At 42.2% G+C, this 17502-nt stretch overlaps 1 protein-coding gene across 3 annotated transcripts in view; it reads left to right on the forward strand.

The window, feature by feature from the left end:
• Positions 1 to 17502, forward strand: part of LOC129783156 (E3 ubiquitin-protein ligase KCMF1-like) — a 50311-nt gene that overhangs the window by 11939 nt on the left and 20870 nt on the right. For 2 of the 3 annotated variants that reach the window (XM_055793004.1, XM_055793003.1), the window contains exon 2: positions 12449 to 12616. The exons of the other annotated variant lie outside the window; for it this stretch is intronic. In XM_055793004.1, coding sequence (XP_055648979.1) covers positions 12449 to 12616 — 168 coding nt within the window. The remainder of the gene's footprint in view (positions 1 to 12448; positions 12617 to 17502) is intronic. 3 annotated transcript variants of the gene reach the window in all.

Consider the following 17502-nt stretch of genomic DNA (forward strand, 5'->3'; position numbering starts at 1 on the left):
TATAGTACTCGGGATGCAGGGGAAGAGCATTTTGGTGTTGTGCAAGACTTAGTATGGGGTATTTAGGGGAAGGCCCAAAGGCAAGGGAAGGGAGGTATAGAGGTGAACTGGAGAGGAATAAGCATGGGAAAATAGTGGAATAAGGGGATAAAAGGCCCAGTCACGTGTAAACAGGTTGCTTATCATTACATTTGCCTGGCCATGCCCTGTGCTTGATCAACACAGTCTAACCTGTCTTATTAAACTCCCTATTTTTCCTAGGTGAGGAGTTTCTCTATTTTGTGTGCATGTGTGTGTATGGAGGTCTGAATGCCAGCAACTGGAGAAAGGGCCTCATAAGCCTGAGGTCCCAGCAACTGGAGTGCCTTCCAGTTGTTTGAGCGCATGTAATAGCCAGTAAACTTCAAGCCAGACTAGCCAGAAAGTAGGATGAGAGGCTTGTGAGCCAGGTATCGGAGAGGTGGTAAGTCTGGGTCAGTTACTGGCAAGGCTACAGGGTCTGAGACACAGCTACTGGCCATAAGTCCAGATGAGCTACCAGAGACACCTATTTGTGTGTGTCGAGCAGCTGGAAGACCAGGGGATCCAGGGGCCAGCTACTGGATACACTGTCTAAGGCCAGTTACTGGAGGAATCCACGGTATGTGTGTGTGTAGGTGCATGAGGTCTGAGTACCCGCAGCTGGAGTGTGCCTGCATGCCTTGGGAGTTCGCATGCCTAGTTGCCAGGAATGGGGGAGACTAGGGATCTAGGGGCCATACTGTGTGTGTATATATATACGTATGTATTTTCCTTTAACAGGATTTCATCCTGATCAGCCAGAGAGAGGAACAGGTCATTGGTGCTGTTTGAGAGAGTGTTATCCCAAATCTGGGTTCTTTACCTGGTGTGCAAGAGCCAATCCACACACAGAGCCAAGATACTTGTTTATTGCATGTCTGCAGAGATGGGTGCTAGGTGGTAAATCCACAAAGCTAGCACACTTCTTAACACATAGCAGAACTCTTTATACACTTTAAACAATTGTTTACAATTATGTTTAGTTGCACTTAATTCTCACTGGTTCTTATGAGCCTCGTCTCCATTTAAAGGTACAGTGGTTGGTGTTTTTTCCCACCCTGCATGTTCTGTGGGGAGGTGGCTTTGTCAGTAGGGGGCTCTCTTTGCTCGGGAGTGGATCTTTTACTATGCTAATTAGGATAGTTCTCACAGTTCCAGGAATTTACTGTTTGGTCTCCTTAAACTCAAGGAGAACCAAATGGTTATCTTGTGCCCCAGCTTGAGGTATTTATGGTGTCTGTTCCTTCTCCCAAGGCCGTGCTTAGTTAACTGCTTGTAAGGATTTAACTAACATCCTCTGTTTTTCAAATTCTTTCTTGTTTTTCACTATAGATATTTACTTCCCCCCCCCCCCCTTTTTCTTTTTAAAAGTAAATAATTCTTATATCAAGAGTGCTGCTGCATTTTTCTGTCAGTGTTGATCTGTGTGGCTGGCTTTGTGTGTATGTATTGTAGCATGTATGCCTATTTGGAAATACATGCTCACTCAGTCTTGCTACTCTGCACCTGGGGGTACGGCACTGTGGTAGCCTTGCCTTTACTGAGCTACCAGCTTCAGCACCTCCTAACAGAGTGTACCTTTTAAATAAATAGTAAATTTCCACATAACTGTGTGTAAAGGTAAGAGTTTACAAGGAAAATTCATTTGTACTGTTGCCAGATGGGTTAAATAATCAGTGGCTGAAAGAAAAAGCTTGGTTAAGTTTATAAAAGTATGAGTTAAGGTGAAGGTAGTCTGTCTGCTCAACTGAACCATACTATTTAATTCTCTGAAGCCTAAGCAGGTATATCACTTTGTTTCCATTGTTTGCTTTGCTTTCTCCTTTTTTGTCACTCTTCTGTGTGTGTTTTGTTGTGTGGATTAAGGCAAGTTCTTAAAAACCTTCAAAGATTTTCTTCAGAATGACAACCCTTAAGCCCCACATGGAAGGCAGAGAGGTGATAAGAGACAGCCAACATAGCTTCAGCAAGGGCAAATTGTGCCTGACTAATCTCATGGCCTTCTATGATGGAGGAACTGCATCAGTGGACAAGGGAAGAGCTATGGATGTCATCTGTCTAGTCTTTTGTAAGGCCTTTGATGTGGTCCCCCACAACATTCTTGCCTCTAAACTGGAGGGAGGTGGATATCACTGATGGACTCTTAAATAGATAAGGAAATGGCTGGATGTCTGCATCCAAAGAATTTCAGTCAATGGTTCAATGTCCAATTGGAAACCAGTAATGAGTGGTGTCCCTCAAGGGTCTGTACTGGGACCAGTACTATTTAATATCTTTATTAATGACACAGTGTGATTGAATGCACCCTCAGCAAGTTTGCAGATGACACCAAGCTGAGTGCTGCAGCTGATTCACTAGAGGAAAGGGATGCCATCCAGAGGGACCTTGACAGGCTTGAGAAGTGGGCCCATGTGAACCTCGTGAAGTTCAACAAGGCCAAGTGCAAGGTCCTGTACCCGGTCAGGGCAATCCACAGTATCAGGACAGACTGGGGCTGAATGGATTGAGAGCAGCCCTGCAAAGGAGGATTTGAGGATATACTGGTGGATGAAAAATTGGACGTGAGCTGACATTGTGTGCTTGCAGTCCAGAAAGCCAACTGTATCCTGTGCTGTATCAAAAGAAATGTGATGAGCAGGTTGAGGGAGGTGATATCTGTGTGTCCTGTTGTGTCCCATCCTGTGTGTCATCATCCTGCCCCCCCCCCCCCCCCCCCCCCCAAAAAAAAAAAAACAAAACAAACCCACAAAAAACCCACACCCATAAAAATCATTGCTGCTTTTTTTTGCAAGAGCTGATGTATGTGTTGGGAAGTCCAGGAAAAAAAAATTATACGTTCATGTTTAAGATACTGCTGTAGAAAACCAACTGTACCTCTGCCACATGTCTATTGTACAGTGTCAGGCAAGTCAAACTTTATTGGGTGCTTATTAATCACTTGTTACTTGCTTTCTAGATAACTTGTACTTTTTATGTCTAACTTCTGGATTCTGGGGGGTGAAAGTGAAGTGAAACAACTCCTTTTAACCTTGTGTTTACACCCATATGTATTATGAGCAGAGCTGAAACTCATGCTCATATCTTTACAATAGGGTCAGACAGCTATCAGATACTGTAGCAGTGGACTCCACAAGTTTGATAACTGAGAGAGAACAAGATCTGGGGATCTGCTTCTACTCCAGGTTAGGATGTGGGAGAGAAAAGGAGTCTCATTTGGAGAATAACTCCTCTTCTGCCAGTCTGGCCTGGTACAGGCCTGGTTTTCTTCTTCCTTTCTATTCAACTATAATTCTACCTTGCCTTTGGCTGCAGCCTCAGTCTTACAAATTCATTTTGGAAACACTTTAGTCAGGTTACTTCCTTTTCCGTGCTGCTGTACAATGATGTTGCGTGTTGAAATTCAGTAGTATTCTTGTATGTAATTCCATTAGTCTTTGAGAAGGATCAACCTGCTTAGCACTCTGTATAAGTTACAAAGAAAAGTTTAGATAACTGGCACTTCTCTTCTGGAGAAGAGATGAGTGTTAGGCTAGTTTTGTATGTATGTTGGATACCTAAAGGATTTGGTAATTCTTTCTTAGTGTATTAATGTAGGAAGGACTGTAATCAAGTTACAGGCCAGAAGGCTAGTTCTTGAATGCTTAACTGGAATGTTATAGGGGAACTACCCACAAACATTGCAGTACTTCAGTGTCCTGTTAAAACGAAAGGGTTTTAGTCTAAATTTTTTTTCTAGCCTTGAGATATTGTTCTGTATCCACAGCTAAATCTTGCTGTCCTCGCTGAGCTTTCTTAGCCAGGAACATTTTGTACTTGAATATCAGATGCAGCTTTCATGTCCATTTTAAGTAGGTTTTATAGTGATTGGGGGATAATGTCAGTCACTTCTCACAAGTAACAAGCACTAGGACAAGAGAAAATAGCCTCAAGTTGCACCAGGGGAGGTTTATATTGGATATTAGGAAAAATTTCTTCACCAAAAGGGTTTTCAAGCATTGGAACAGGCTGCCCAGGAAAGTGGTTAACTTGGGAGTGTTAGTAGCTAGTTTCATTGTGTCCAACCATTAACCTAAGTTCTAGTTCTGACTTAGTTTTTTGATAAGTGAAGCTTGCACTGCTTTATAATTTTGGCAGCTTAGATCTTGAGCTTTTCACTTCAGATGACAATTCATGTTAGAGACATCTTTACTGTGCTTTGAAAATATCCTTCATGTGGCTGCTTTTAAGTCATGCCAATTGAAATAGAATCATTTAGGCTGGAAAAGACCCTTAAGATTGAGTTCAACTGTTAACAGTACCAAGTCCACCACTAAACCATGTCTACAAGTCTTTTAAATACCTCCAGGGATGGTGACTCAATCACCCCGCTTGCTACTTGGGAGAAGAGACTGACCCCCACCTGTCTACAACCTCCTTTCAGGTAGAGAGCAATAAAGTCCCCCCTGAGCCTCCTTTTCTCAAGACTAAACCCCAGTTCCCTCAACTGCTCCTCATAAGACTTGTGCTCCAGACACTTCACCAGCTTCATTGCCCTTTTCTGGACACACTCCATCCTCTACATCTCCCTTGAAGTTAGGGGCCCAAAACTGAACACAGTACTGGAGGTGTGGCCTTGCTGGCGTCCATGCTGAGTACAGCGGGATGATCACTTCCCTAGTCTTGCTGGCCACGCTGTTTTAGATACAAGCCAGGATGCTATTGGCCTACTTGGCCACACTGCTGGCTCATGTTCAGCCAGTTGTCAACCAGCAGCCCCAGGTCCTTTTCCACCAGGCAGCTTTCTAGCCACTCATCCCCAAGCCTGTAGCATTGCATGGAATTATGAGCCAAGTGCAGGACCTGGCACTTCTCCTTGTTGAACCTCATACAATTGGCCTTGGCCCATTGGTCCAGGCTGTCCAGGCTCCTCTGCAGAGCCTTCCTATCCTCAAGTAGATCAACACTCCCACCCAACTTGGTGTCATCTGCAAACTTACTGAGGGTGCACTCAATCCCCTCATCCAGATTGTCAATAAAGTTATCGAACAGAACTGGACCCAATACTAAGTCCAGGGAACACCACTTGTGACTGGTCACCAGCTGGATGTAACTCTTAAACTGGCTGGATGGCCAGGCCCAGTTTACTCTGTGAAGAGTACACCTGTCCAAGCCATGAGCAGCCAGTTTCTCCAGGAAAATGCTATGGGAGACTGTGTCAAAGGCTTTACTAAAATCCAGGTAAGCAACATCCACAGCCTTTCCCTCATCCACTAGGTGAGTCACCTCGTCATAGAAGATCAGGTTTGTCAAGCAGGATGTGCCTTTCATAAACCCATGCTGACTGGGCCTGATCACCTGGTTGTCCTGTACATGCTGCGTGATGGCATTCAAGATGATCTGCTCCATAACCTTCCCTGGCACCAAGGTCAGACTGGCAGGCCTGTAGTTCCCTGGATCCTCCTTTTTGCCCTTCTTGTAGATGGGTATCACATTAGCTAACCTCTAGTCTTCTGGGACCTCCCTGGTTAGCCAGGAGTGTTGATATGAAATGATAGAGAGTGGCTCAGTGAGCACTTTTACCAGCTCCCTCAGTACCCTTGGGTGGATCTGATCCAGCCCCATAGACTTGCGTGTGTCTAAGAAGTGATGTAGCAGTTTGCTAACAGTTTCCCCCTTGGGTTTTGGGTGCTTCATTCTGTATTCCAGCTCAGGGGACTGGGTGCCCTGAGAACAACTGCTGTTACTGTTAAAGACCGAGGCAAAGGCAACATTAAGTACTTCAGCCTTTTCCTCATCCTTTGTCACTATACCCCCTGCATCTAATAAAGAATGGAGTTTCTCCTTAGCCCTCCTTATGTTGCTAATGTATTTGTAGGAATGTATTTTTTTTTTGGTATCTTTTATGGCAGTAGCCACATGAAGTTCTAATTGGGCTTTAGCCTTTCTAATTTTCTCCCTGTGTAACCTTACAATTTCCTATAGTCCTCCTGAGCTGCCTGCCCCTTCTTCCAAAGGTCATAAGTTCTCTTTTTTTTTTTTTTTTTTTTTTTCCCCCCCCCCCCCTTAGTTCCAGCCAGAGCTCTCTGTTCAGCCAGGCTGGTAGTCTTCCCTGCCAGCAGGTCTCTGGCATGTGGGGAGGGCCTGCTCCTGCACCTTTGAGATTTCCTTCTTCAACAGTGTTCAGCCTTCCTGGACTCCTTTATCCTTCAGACTGCCTCCCAAGGGACTCTATCAGCTAGGGTCCTAAACAGGCCAAAGTCTGCCCTTGAAGTCCAAGGTAGCAGTTCTGCTAAGCTCTCTCCTTTTCTGAGAATCAAAACCAGCAATTTCACGATCACTATGCCCAAGACAGCCTCTAACAATCATATCACCCACAGGTCCTTCTCTGTTCACAAAAAAACCAGATCCAGCAGGGCATCTCCCCTACTTGGCTCACTTATCAGCTGTGTCAGGAAGTTATCTTCCACACACTCCAGGAACCTCCTAGACTGTTTCCCTTCCACTGTATTGTATTTCCAGCGGACATCTGGTAAGTTGAAGTCCCCCATAAGAACAAGGGTTAGAAATCATAAGACTTCTCCCAGCTGCTTATAGAATATTTCATCTGCCTCTTTATCCTGGTTGGGTGATTTATAACAGACTCCCACCATGATATCTGCCTTGTTGGCCTTTCCCCTGATTCTTACTCATAAACACTCAACCCTTTCATCACCATTGTCAAGCTCTAGACAGTCAAAACTCTCCCTAAATAGAGGGCTACCCCATTGCCTCTCCTTCCTTGCCTATCTCTTCTAAAGAGCTTATAGCCATCCATTGCAACACTCCAGTCATGCAAGTCATCCCACCATGTTTCTGCAATTGCAACTTCATCATAGTTTTCTAGCTTCACAGTGGCTTTCAACTCCTCCTGTTTGTTGCCCATGCTGCATGCATTGGTGTATATGCAATTTGGTTGGGCTATTGGCCCTGCCACCTTTTTAGGGGGAGAAGCCCAATGTGACCACTCAGGTACTTCTGTGGTTTCTATTGCATCAATAACCCTTGTGTCTTTTCTGCCATGGGGATCTCCATCTGCTACTGATATGATTAGGGTGCTGTGTGTATTAGTATAAGGACATTTCAAATGTGCTCCAGTGTACTCAGCACATCAGGGAGCAGGCTGAATGATCTCACTAGCCCACTGTCCCTCAAATATTGGCATGCTGCTCCATGGCTTATCTCTAGTGAACCTTGTTTTATGCCTTTCCCCCATAAAATCTAGTTTAAGGTGCTCTCAATGAGCTCTTCTAACTCTTGTGCAAAGATCCTTTTCCCCCCTTTGAGAAAGGTATACTTCATCCATTGCCAGCAGGTCTGGTGTCATATAGATCAACCCATGATAAAAACCAGCAAAATTCTGCTGGTGATACCATGCTTGGAGCCAGATATTGATCAGCTGGGCCTTTCTGTTTCTCCCAGCATTATTCCCTGCAACTAGAAGGATAGAGGGGGGAAAAAAAATAAATGTACTTTTGCTACTGATCCCATAACCAGTTGTCCCAAGGCCCAGAAGTTTCTTTTGATTGTCTTTGGATCTCCTATTGCCACTTTGACACTACCTACATGAAAAAGCATTAACGGATAATAATGAGGGCTGTACCAGGGTAGGAAGTTTTCTCATCACACCTTTAACCTGGGCCCCAGGGAGACAGCAGACTTCCCTAAGAAATTAGGCTTTCTGTTCCTCTCAAAAGAGGCTCTCCTATGACAGTGACTCATCTTTTTTTATGGAATTGGTTTTGACATGGTGCATAGGCTGACTTAACCTTGGTGACACCTCCATGCTAGATGAACCCTCATCCTTGTAATTGTTCGGTTCCACTTGCATAGCCTTATACTTATTATGCAGGGGCACCTGGGAAGGTAAAGGTAGTCACAGAGGAGACATGCCTGCTGCACCAGGCAGGAACTTGTCACCATTGCCTTCTATCCCTTAAGTCACTGCAATGTGCTGGGTGGAAAGAGGACAGGGAACTCTGTATCATCTGTCCTGGGGAAGGTAAGGTGCAGTTCCAGTAGCTTATCTCCTCAGACTCCCTGATACTTCTCAACCTACTTGCCTCCTCCCAGAGCTCTGCCATTAAGCAGAGGAGTTCTTCTACCTGGGTGCACCTCCCACAGCTGTGCTCACTACTGCTCTCCGGTACTGTCATAAGAGTAGTGCACACCCTGCAGTCTGATACCTGCGTAGAGCTGCGATGGAAAACACGGTGCTGTCTGGGAAGTTGTGGCAGGTGCAGAGTTTAGAGAGGATATGGCCTTCTGCCAGCTAGATACCATTGCTCCCTGGCGTGGCCAGCAGAGTTACAGCACCCTTCTGTGCAAACTGCTATGCCACACCCTGTTTCCCTGCCCTGGTCACTAGTGTTTCCTAGGGGCCTCTATTATACATATGGGGGCAGCCTGGGGGCTTGGCTGCTATTACTCCTGGCATCGCTCAGGTTTCATCAGCTGCTATTGCTGGCTCCTGGTGGGTCTCTTCACTCCCCTGACATTTCCCTAGTTCAGATCCCCCCCCAATGCTAGAGTGACTGTTTTACCAATAGACTGGGTCAGTACAAAGGATGTAGAAGCCTAATTAAAGAAGTGAGTTTGTCTTTACTTACATATGTTTAAAGCAATAGAATAGTAAGTGAAATAATACAGCAAGAATAAAACAAGGTAGTGTACCTAGTCATTATTGCATATGACAGACTATAGCAGTTAAGAAAGATACATCGCTAATTGCCCTAATACTTTACCATCATCCAGATCCACAGTTGCTGGGGAGCCCTAGTTACAGCAAGGATTTGGAGAACCTTTCCCAGCAATTGGGAGATTTCTAAAGTCACTGTAAGAGTGTCTAGCTTTTATGCTGTTGAATAAACAAGCTCACCTAATTTCAGATGCGGAAACATCTGGTTTCACTCTCCTCTTGGATCCCACCAAAGCCTGGCCCAGGGCTCAGGGAGGAACCAAGGGAGTTTCCCTTATCTACTTGATTTTAACCACTGGTTTGCAAACAAGGCCATATATCTGGTTTCGTAGCCTTGACTACCTACATCTAAGCAAGGAAGGATGCGCTATATCTTTGCTAGTGATTATATTCTAAGCTACATCTTTCACTAATGATCATGCATATTTTTCTAATGATTGGATACTAAATATATATATAACATTCACTTGGTGGGCTCATCTAGAGGTCAGCTTTGGCTCAGGGCCTGTTGTTCAGGCCTCAGTACTTCAGTGAGCCACTGCAGATCATGCCAGCACTGGTGCTGCTCACCTTAGTGACCATAAACTATGTCTTTTAATTTGATTGTAAGGGGATGAGGTATTACTCCTTACTTTGTAACTGTTATTTATTCTAATTAAAATCTTATTTTTCTTAGGTATACATTCTGAGTAGGAAGTAATTGGAGCTTAATGTCTTCAAGTAAAGAGTGCTGCTTTAAACGGATGTGTTATCTTTAACTGTTTTATATTTACGTCGAAGTGTTGTTTTTACTTTGTCCGCTAGTTAAGTGGAATTCAATATTTCTGTGCTTTTCCTATGAAATACTGAAACAGGATAGAGCTAGTCTTGGATAAGACTGACAAAGGAAGCAAGTTATTTAAAACTTTGTCTTGGACTGATATCCTCGAAATGCTATTCCTGAGGTCTTTTGATAAGCCTGAAGTCTTGCATATCCTGTGAGAGTTGAATGTGAAATTTTCAATGTTATTTTTACCCATTCCTAATATTATCTTGATTGTCCATAGTATTTAGGGAAGCAAAATGGAAAAGTCTTTTACTGTTCAGAGAGAAAACAAGTTATTTCTGTTTATTCAAGGCTACTAATTTTTTTGATTTGGATGTTCAGGTTATCTTATTAGATTTCACACCCGAGTTTTGTTTGTAGGTTTAAAAAATAATCCCAATGTGAGGTGGCATTTGAACCCTAATATTATTCTAGTACTAGTTTCCTTTTCTTGATGTTAGGTTAGATGTTGATCTTAATAAATACTTCTCTCTTCTGTTTGCTTTTATTGGGGATTAACCAAATGTTATAGTATAAGAATAAGTTATATTTGATTGGGAAGATGAAAATAAATATGGAACTATATATATAATTAATATGATAGTATTAAGCATGTTGCACATAAAATGCTTGTGTGATAACTTCTTCTTTGAAATTTTCAGCCATGATAGAGGTGAAAAATGTGGTTAACTTGACATACCAGAATAGTGAGTCCAATGTGTTAAAGGAAAGCACCTTTTTTTAATTATTATTAATTTTTATTCATGAGACTGTTATGCATCTCTTGACTTGTCCATAAATTCAAAATGCTTACCTGTAGAAATTTATTGATATTACTAAGAAAGGAATACTGCTGACAATGCCTTTAGGAGTGAGGTTTGATCATTAAAAGGTATAATGTATTGAGAATCTTTAGGTTTTTAGCTCAATGCTACCCTTTAGTGTAATACTGTTGCATTAAAAAGCTAGCACATTTTTGTCCATCAGCAACAAGTTTTTTAACTAGACCTGGTAGGCCTAGTTATTCTGATTGTGAGGAGAGGCTACACTGGTATAAATGTCATTATTTGGGCCTCTTTATCAGTCTGCACGTGGGTTTTTTGTATTGATAATTGATACTAGAAAAACTGAAAAAGTCTTTGTTCTTTAATGTAAAATGTATCAAAAACTTTATTTTTAAATAAACTGGATTATTTCTCTTCTGTCATCGTTTCCATAAGGTCATTCTGGAGAAGATGCATGAGAACAGTTTCCATTGAATAGGAATTAATTTTAAAAGCTTTTTAAAAGTCACTAACATGTCATGTAAATCAGAACTTTGTGAAGAATCTGAATTCTTTTCACAACGACTTTCTTTGTTCCCTGCTTATAATGGAACCCTTAATGAGTGTGTGTTTTTCATCAAAACTTGAGATTAATATGGATGCATCCAGTTCAATTTAGCATTGTTATCTTTCTGTGTGTGTGTGGCTTTGTTTTGTGGGTTTTTTTAAGGGGCAGAGAGCCAAACTTCTAAAATGTTAATTAACACAGTTATAGGTTAAAAAGAACAGTTGAACTTATATGGCTTTTTTTTTTTTTCTTGACGCTTTCCTCTCCTGTTACATTAAAGGATATGAAAGTAGTGTGTTATGCCATCTGCTGTCAGGTTATCAAAATGAAAACATAGTAATTCAGAGTGAAGAAATACTAGCATGGAGAGATGTTGAGATAATTCTCTATGTAATTTAATTTTGTCTTCTGAACCTGATGTTGCAAGTAGTAGTGGTGATTTGTGTTAATACTAAATTTTTATCTGATTGTAGAATTTATAGTTAGGAAATGATCATTGGGATATTTGCAGTTTTTGAGACCTTGTTGATCTTCCTCTACTGATCCTCTTGGAGTCAATGTCAGTGCTTTCTTCCAATAATTTGTTTCTATAACATATTTTGCATTTGCACTGAACTATGAAAAGCTTGTTTAAATTGATCCTGAAAGAGGACTTCAATCAAAATATCGCATGTGTTGTATGTACACGCTAGTTATTTTCATGAAGGCCCTTAATTTACTACTGCTAGTGAAAGAAGTTGTGGGCCTTGACAGATGAAAAGGTGACGATGCTTCTTTTGTCTTTATCTAAATTAACAGCAGAGAGCTGAAATGACACAGAGAAAAATCTAAAAACCTTCAGAAGATAATGAAGCCTTTTCCTGATACAGGCAGTGTGACTGATTTACATGCAAAGATTGAACTTCCAAAAGGAAGAAGCTGAAGAGCTGATGCAACATAAAATTAAGATGTATTTAAAGTTGTTCTGTACTTCAAAATAGAATATCCAAATTTCTGCTTCCAGATATGTATATGTTGTGAAAAATGGTTGTGGTATTCTTCAGAATTGAACTATTAGAAAGTATAAAAATAAACACAAAAGCCAGTAAGGGATGGTGTTATGTGGTGGTGGTGTGTGTTCTTGTGCGGCTTCTGGGATGGTCTGCTGTGGCCTTTTTCTTTGCTCGTTTTCACAAAACTTTCAGATCAACCACTGTACTATTTAACCTTGAGAGTGTTTTGAACCAAGCTTCCAAAGGCCGGGGGGGGGGGGGGGGGGGGGGGGAAGTGGTTAAAAAGAAATTATAGCCTAACCAATTATAATTTTGAGTGCTTGACTGTTTGGCTTGGGTTTTTTTTACTTTGAGTTTGACTTTCACTTTGGATGATTATTGCCTTTTTAAAGATATAAATATGCTTAAAATTGAATGTTATTGTGCATCAGCTGCATAAAAGCTTCTCGGCTGAATTCCATTTGTTGTTGGGGGGCAATAGCAACAAATCTAGATCATTAAAACAATGTGAAATTATTGTTTTCAAGCAATTATCTTTGTTCACAGGTGTCAGTTGTGATGCATGTTTAAAAGGAAATTTTCGAGGTCGCAGATACAAGTGTTTAATTTGCTATGATTACGATTTGTGTGCGACTTGTTATGAAAGTGGTGCAACAACAACAAGGCATACAACTGACCATCCAATGCAGTGCATACTAACAAGAGTAGATTTTGGTAAGTAATAATTTAATTCATATTAGAGCTGTTTGCAGTGGTTAAAAACTTGTATTTTTGTTTCACTGCTTTAGGAACTTTTTTCCCCAAATAGCATGCTGAAAATAATAGCAAGTTCCTGTCTCTGTGATAAAAAGCTTGTTTTCTCTTTGGTTCTGGCATCTGAAATCAGCTTTACTCTTTTGGATTAAGTGTTTTGGCACACAGCAAATTATCAGACTGTTAGATATCTATCTGACAAAAAGGATTACTCCTAAGTTAACTTCCACTACAAAAGGTGCAACAAAACTACATGCACACCCCTGCCCCCTTCCCTCAATATGTTGTACCAGAAAGTACCATGGTGAAGAAGAGAAATAGTGGCGAGAGTTTGGGGAAAATGCTGTTTTCTAGTTACATCGGGGGATGTTAATGCAGCAGGGGTGGTAGGCTGTACTGACTGTGGAAGACTAATGGCAAGGGCTAGGAAGTAATAGTCTTATTTGCCGTTTTCCCTGAGTTGTTTCTATCGTGTCATATTTATAACACCAGTGTTGTCATTCAGGAGGTATTTCCATAGCAGATCTTTGCATTAAGATGTTTTTGACGTTGGATGCTTATTTCTTTTTATACCTGTTTTAAGCCTGTATGGGTAATTTTTATTAAAAACTGTTTGCAGTGATTCAAACTATGTTAGTTTTGAAGTTTTTCAGCGCTCTTTTTTTTTTTAATCAAAAAGGTAAAAAAATTGAATATACACATTATGCTCCTTCCTATATGCATTTAAAGCTCAGAACAGCTGAATATGCCAATATACAGTTGCTTTCTCAGAGCTCTCTGAGCAGAGAATTCTCATTCACATGTAATTCTCAAGTACCTGCTTTCCCTAAGCCTGCCTTGTAATGACTTTGAAATCTGTGCTCTGAGAATCTAGAGTTTGGAAGGACAATTCTAAATATACAAATATGATTTTGAAAATCATATAATTTAAGTTTCTAGATATTTCTTCTTGGGCTTCACTTTTTTGCTTATTCATGAGGTAAAAATATTTGTGCAACAATCTATATTAATTCAATTTTCTGGTCACTATTTGAGATGTATGGTTCAGATTTATTTGTCCCCTGATGACAGTTATTCTTGCATGTTACATATAAGGTTAAATGGCAGCATCATCATAAACATTAAGTGTACGTGATTCATAGGGAAAAGAGGACTGACGTATGCTTGCTACGAAGCCATAAGTTAACAATCAGTGTTAAAAGTTTGAATGTTGCAATAAATTTTCCCATTGTATTGGTGGGAAGGACTTTTAAAAGTTAAAGTGACTAATCATGTGAATGTTCTGTGCATCTAGAAAACATTTTGTTTCTTGGAAACCTCAATATTTTTCTTTGAAAGACTCTAAGTAAACACACCTTTGGATTAGAGTGTGTTGCTGATGTACCCCTCATGGGGTTTTTAAAATTATAAGTGGACAAGTTGAACGGGGGGTATTCCCTGAACAACTGACCCCAGACAGCTGATTGCAAGAGACAGCAAGGGGTGGAGCCTGCACTGCTGGAGACTTAAGCAGGTGAAAATAATTGGCCCAGCTGATTGCAACCCAGGAGCATATGTATTCCCAGCAGGCAGGCGCGTGGCAAAAAGCAGTGTCCTCTGCTTCTCCTGAGCTTCTAGCACCTAGTAAAACCAGCGCATCCACAGAGAGAGCTCCTGTTCAAACATGCAATTGTCCAGGTTTCTGGCAGTGGGATATGTGAAGGGATATTCCTAGAGGTAGAAAGTGATTGCAAGCAAGACTGGGGGGTGTATGACCAGACTGAGGAACTGCTCTGCTTGGTGGCCGAGCAGCAGGAGGAGGTGAGTAGACTGAGGAGTATTCGAGAGTCTGAGAGGGGGATTGATCAATGGAGCTGTACTCTGTCATTTCTGATGCATAGAAACCAACTTAGCGTGGCTGTTATGGAGGCAGGTCCTGGATCTGCTTTGTGCCAGGAGGAAGAACAAACAGGGTGAACCGGAAGGCATTGGTATTAGTGAGACTTGGTGGAATGAGTTCCACAATTGGAGTATTGGAATGGACAGGGCTACAGGCTGTTCAGGAGGAATAGGCGGGGCAGGTGAGGTGGAGGTGTCACACTATATATGTAGAGGAGAGGCTTGAATATACAGCCCTTTCAGTTAGTGATGATGTGGTTGAGAACCTCTAGGTAAGGATTAGGGGGAAGGAAAACAAAACAGATGTTGCTGTGGGTGTCTACTATTGATCGCCCAGCCAAGATATTGGCACTGGTGAGTTACTCTATAAGCAATTAGGAGAAATCTCTGGATCATAGCTCTTCTTATGGGAGACTTCAACTTCCCAGACATCAACTGGGAATACCATACTGCTGTGATGAGCAGGTCTTGAAAATTCTTGAAGTTTATAGGAGAGAACTTGTCACAGGTACTCAGTGACCAATTAGGAAAGATGCCCTCCTAGACTTGTTATTTATGTACAGAGAAGGACTCGTGGGGGATGTGATGGTAGGTGGCTGTCTTGGCCACAGTGACTGCAAAATGGTTGAGTTTAAAATTTTCAGTGTAATGAGAAAAAAGGACAGCAGAGTTGCCACCCTGGACTTCAGGAGAGCAAACTTTGAGCTATTCAGGGAGCAGTGTCCCCAGGAAATCTGCTTTTGAGGGCTTAGGAGCCCACAAGTGCTGCTCAGTCTTTAAGAGCCACCTTTTAGAAGCACGGGAGCAGGCAATTCCACTGTGTAGAAAGTCAAGCAGGCAGGGCAGAAGATCAGCTTGGCTAAACAGGGAACTCCTCGTAGAGCTCAAGAGGAAAAAGAAATTGTATGATCTCTGGAAGTGAGGTCAGGCTTTGCAGGAAGATTACAGAGCTGTGGTTCATATATGCAGGGAGAAGACATGAAAGGTCAAAGCTCAACTGGAGTTTAAAATGGCCAGTGTTGCTTCAAACAACAAAAAAAGGCTTTTTCAAGTATGTTAATAGCAAGAGGCGGTCTAAAGAAAACATTGGACCGATACTTGTTGAAGACGGTCACCTGACAAATAAGGATGAAGAAAAGGCAGAGGCATTCAATGCGTGCTTTCCCTCCCCCCCTCGGTCTTTAATAATACTGATAGACCTTGGCCAATGTTATTCCAATCTACAAGAAGGGCATGAGGGAAGACCCAGGGAACTACAGACCTGTTGGTCTAACCTCAGTACCTGGAAAAATTATGCAGAAAATTATACTGAGTACTACTGAAAGGTATTTAAAGAACAATGCAATCATCAAGCACAGTCAACATGGGTTCACAAAGGGAAAGTCCCGTTTCAAGAATCTGATATCCTTCTACGTTAAGGTCACCTGCCTAGTGGATGAAGGAAAGGCGGTGGATGTAGTTCTTCTGGATTTTAGTGAAGCTTTTGATACTGCCCCTCACAGCATCCTTCTGGACGAGTTTTCCAACTGTGGGATGAGCATGCGCTGGGTGAAGAACTGGCTGAACGGCAGGGCTCAAAGGGTTGTAGTGAATGGGGCTACATCTGGCTGGTGACTGGTCACCAGCGGTGTTCCTCAGGGCTTAATTCTAGGGCCAGTTCTGTTTAATATTTTTATCAACTATCTGGATGCAGGAGTTGAATGCAGCATTAGCAAGTTTGCTGATGATACTGAACTGGGGGGTGCTGTTGATTCTCTTGAGGGACAAGAGGCCTTGCAGAGGGATCTAGATAGATTGGAGCATTGGGCTATGATTAATGGGAAGAAATTTCACAAGAACACATGTCCAGTTCTGTGCCTGGGACAGAGTAATGCTGGGCACAAGTTGGGAGAGGAATGGCTGGAGAGTGACCCTGCAGAAAGGGATGTGGAGGTGCTGGTTGACAGGAGGCTCAATATGAATCAGCAGCGTGCCCTGGCAGCCAAGAGAGCAAACCGCATTGTGGGGTACGTTAAACACAGCATAACCAGCAGGTCAAAGGAGGTGATTATCCTGCTGTACTCGGCTGTAATCTTGCTGTATTCAGCATTGGTGCGACCTCACCTTGAGTTCTGCGTGCAGTTCTGGGCTCCACAATTTAAGAAGGATGTGAAGGTCCTTGAATGCATCCAGAGGAGGGCAACAAAGCTGGTGAAAAGGCTGGAAGGCACGTCCTATGAGGAGCAGCTAAGGACTTTGGGCTTGTCTAGTTTGGAGAAAAGGAGGCTGAGGGGCAACCTCATTGTTCCCTACAGCTTCCTGAGGAGGGGAAGTGAAGAGGGAGGTGCTGATCTCTTTTCCCTGGGGTCCAGTGTTAGCATGCATGGGAATGGTTCAAAGCTGTGCCAGGGGAGGTTCAGTCTTGACTTTAGGAAACATTTCTTTGCTGAGAGTGTGGTCAAACACTGGAACAGGCTTCCTAGAGAGGTGGTTGATGCCCTATGCCTGTCAGTGTTTAAGAGGCATTTGGACAATGTCCTTAATAACATGCTGTAACATTTGGTCAGCCCTGAAGTAGTCAGGCAGTTGGACTACATGATGATTGTAGGTCCTTTCCAACTGAAATAATCTATTCGATTCTATTCTAAGTCTTTATGAACAAACAAGCCAGGAAGGTGGAAGAAACTTTGCAGTGAAGTAGGGACGGGGGCTGATCTGAAATGTTTTTAGGACCACTTACAAATTGTTTGGTTTCTATGGAGTATAGGAGATGTTTCTGTAGTTTGTCAGAAGAATTAAAAATATTCTTCTAGTGTTTTCATGTAGCTTATACTTGAACACTGTTCCCTTAGAATTGGTGATAGTAAAAGAAGAAAATGCTGAAGCTCAGCCCTTCAACAAGACTTTTTGTTTTATTAAACCTGGAACAGCATGAGAGGAAAGCACGTCACTGTATTCTGAACTGCAACAAGGGCTAATGGCAGAGAAAG

Source organism: Falco peregrinus, chromosome W (assembly GCF_023634155.1).
Source record: "Falco peregrinus isolate bFalPer1 chromosome W, bFalPer1.pri, whole genome shotgun sequence".
Lineage (NCBI taxonomy): Eukaryota > Metazoa > Chordata > Aves > Falconiformes > Falconidae > Falco > Falco peregrinus.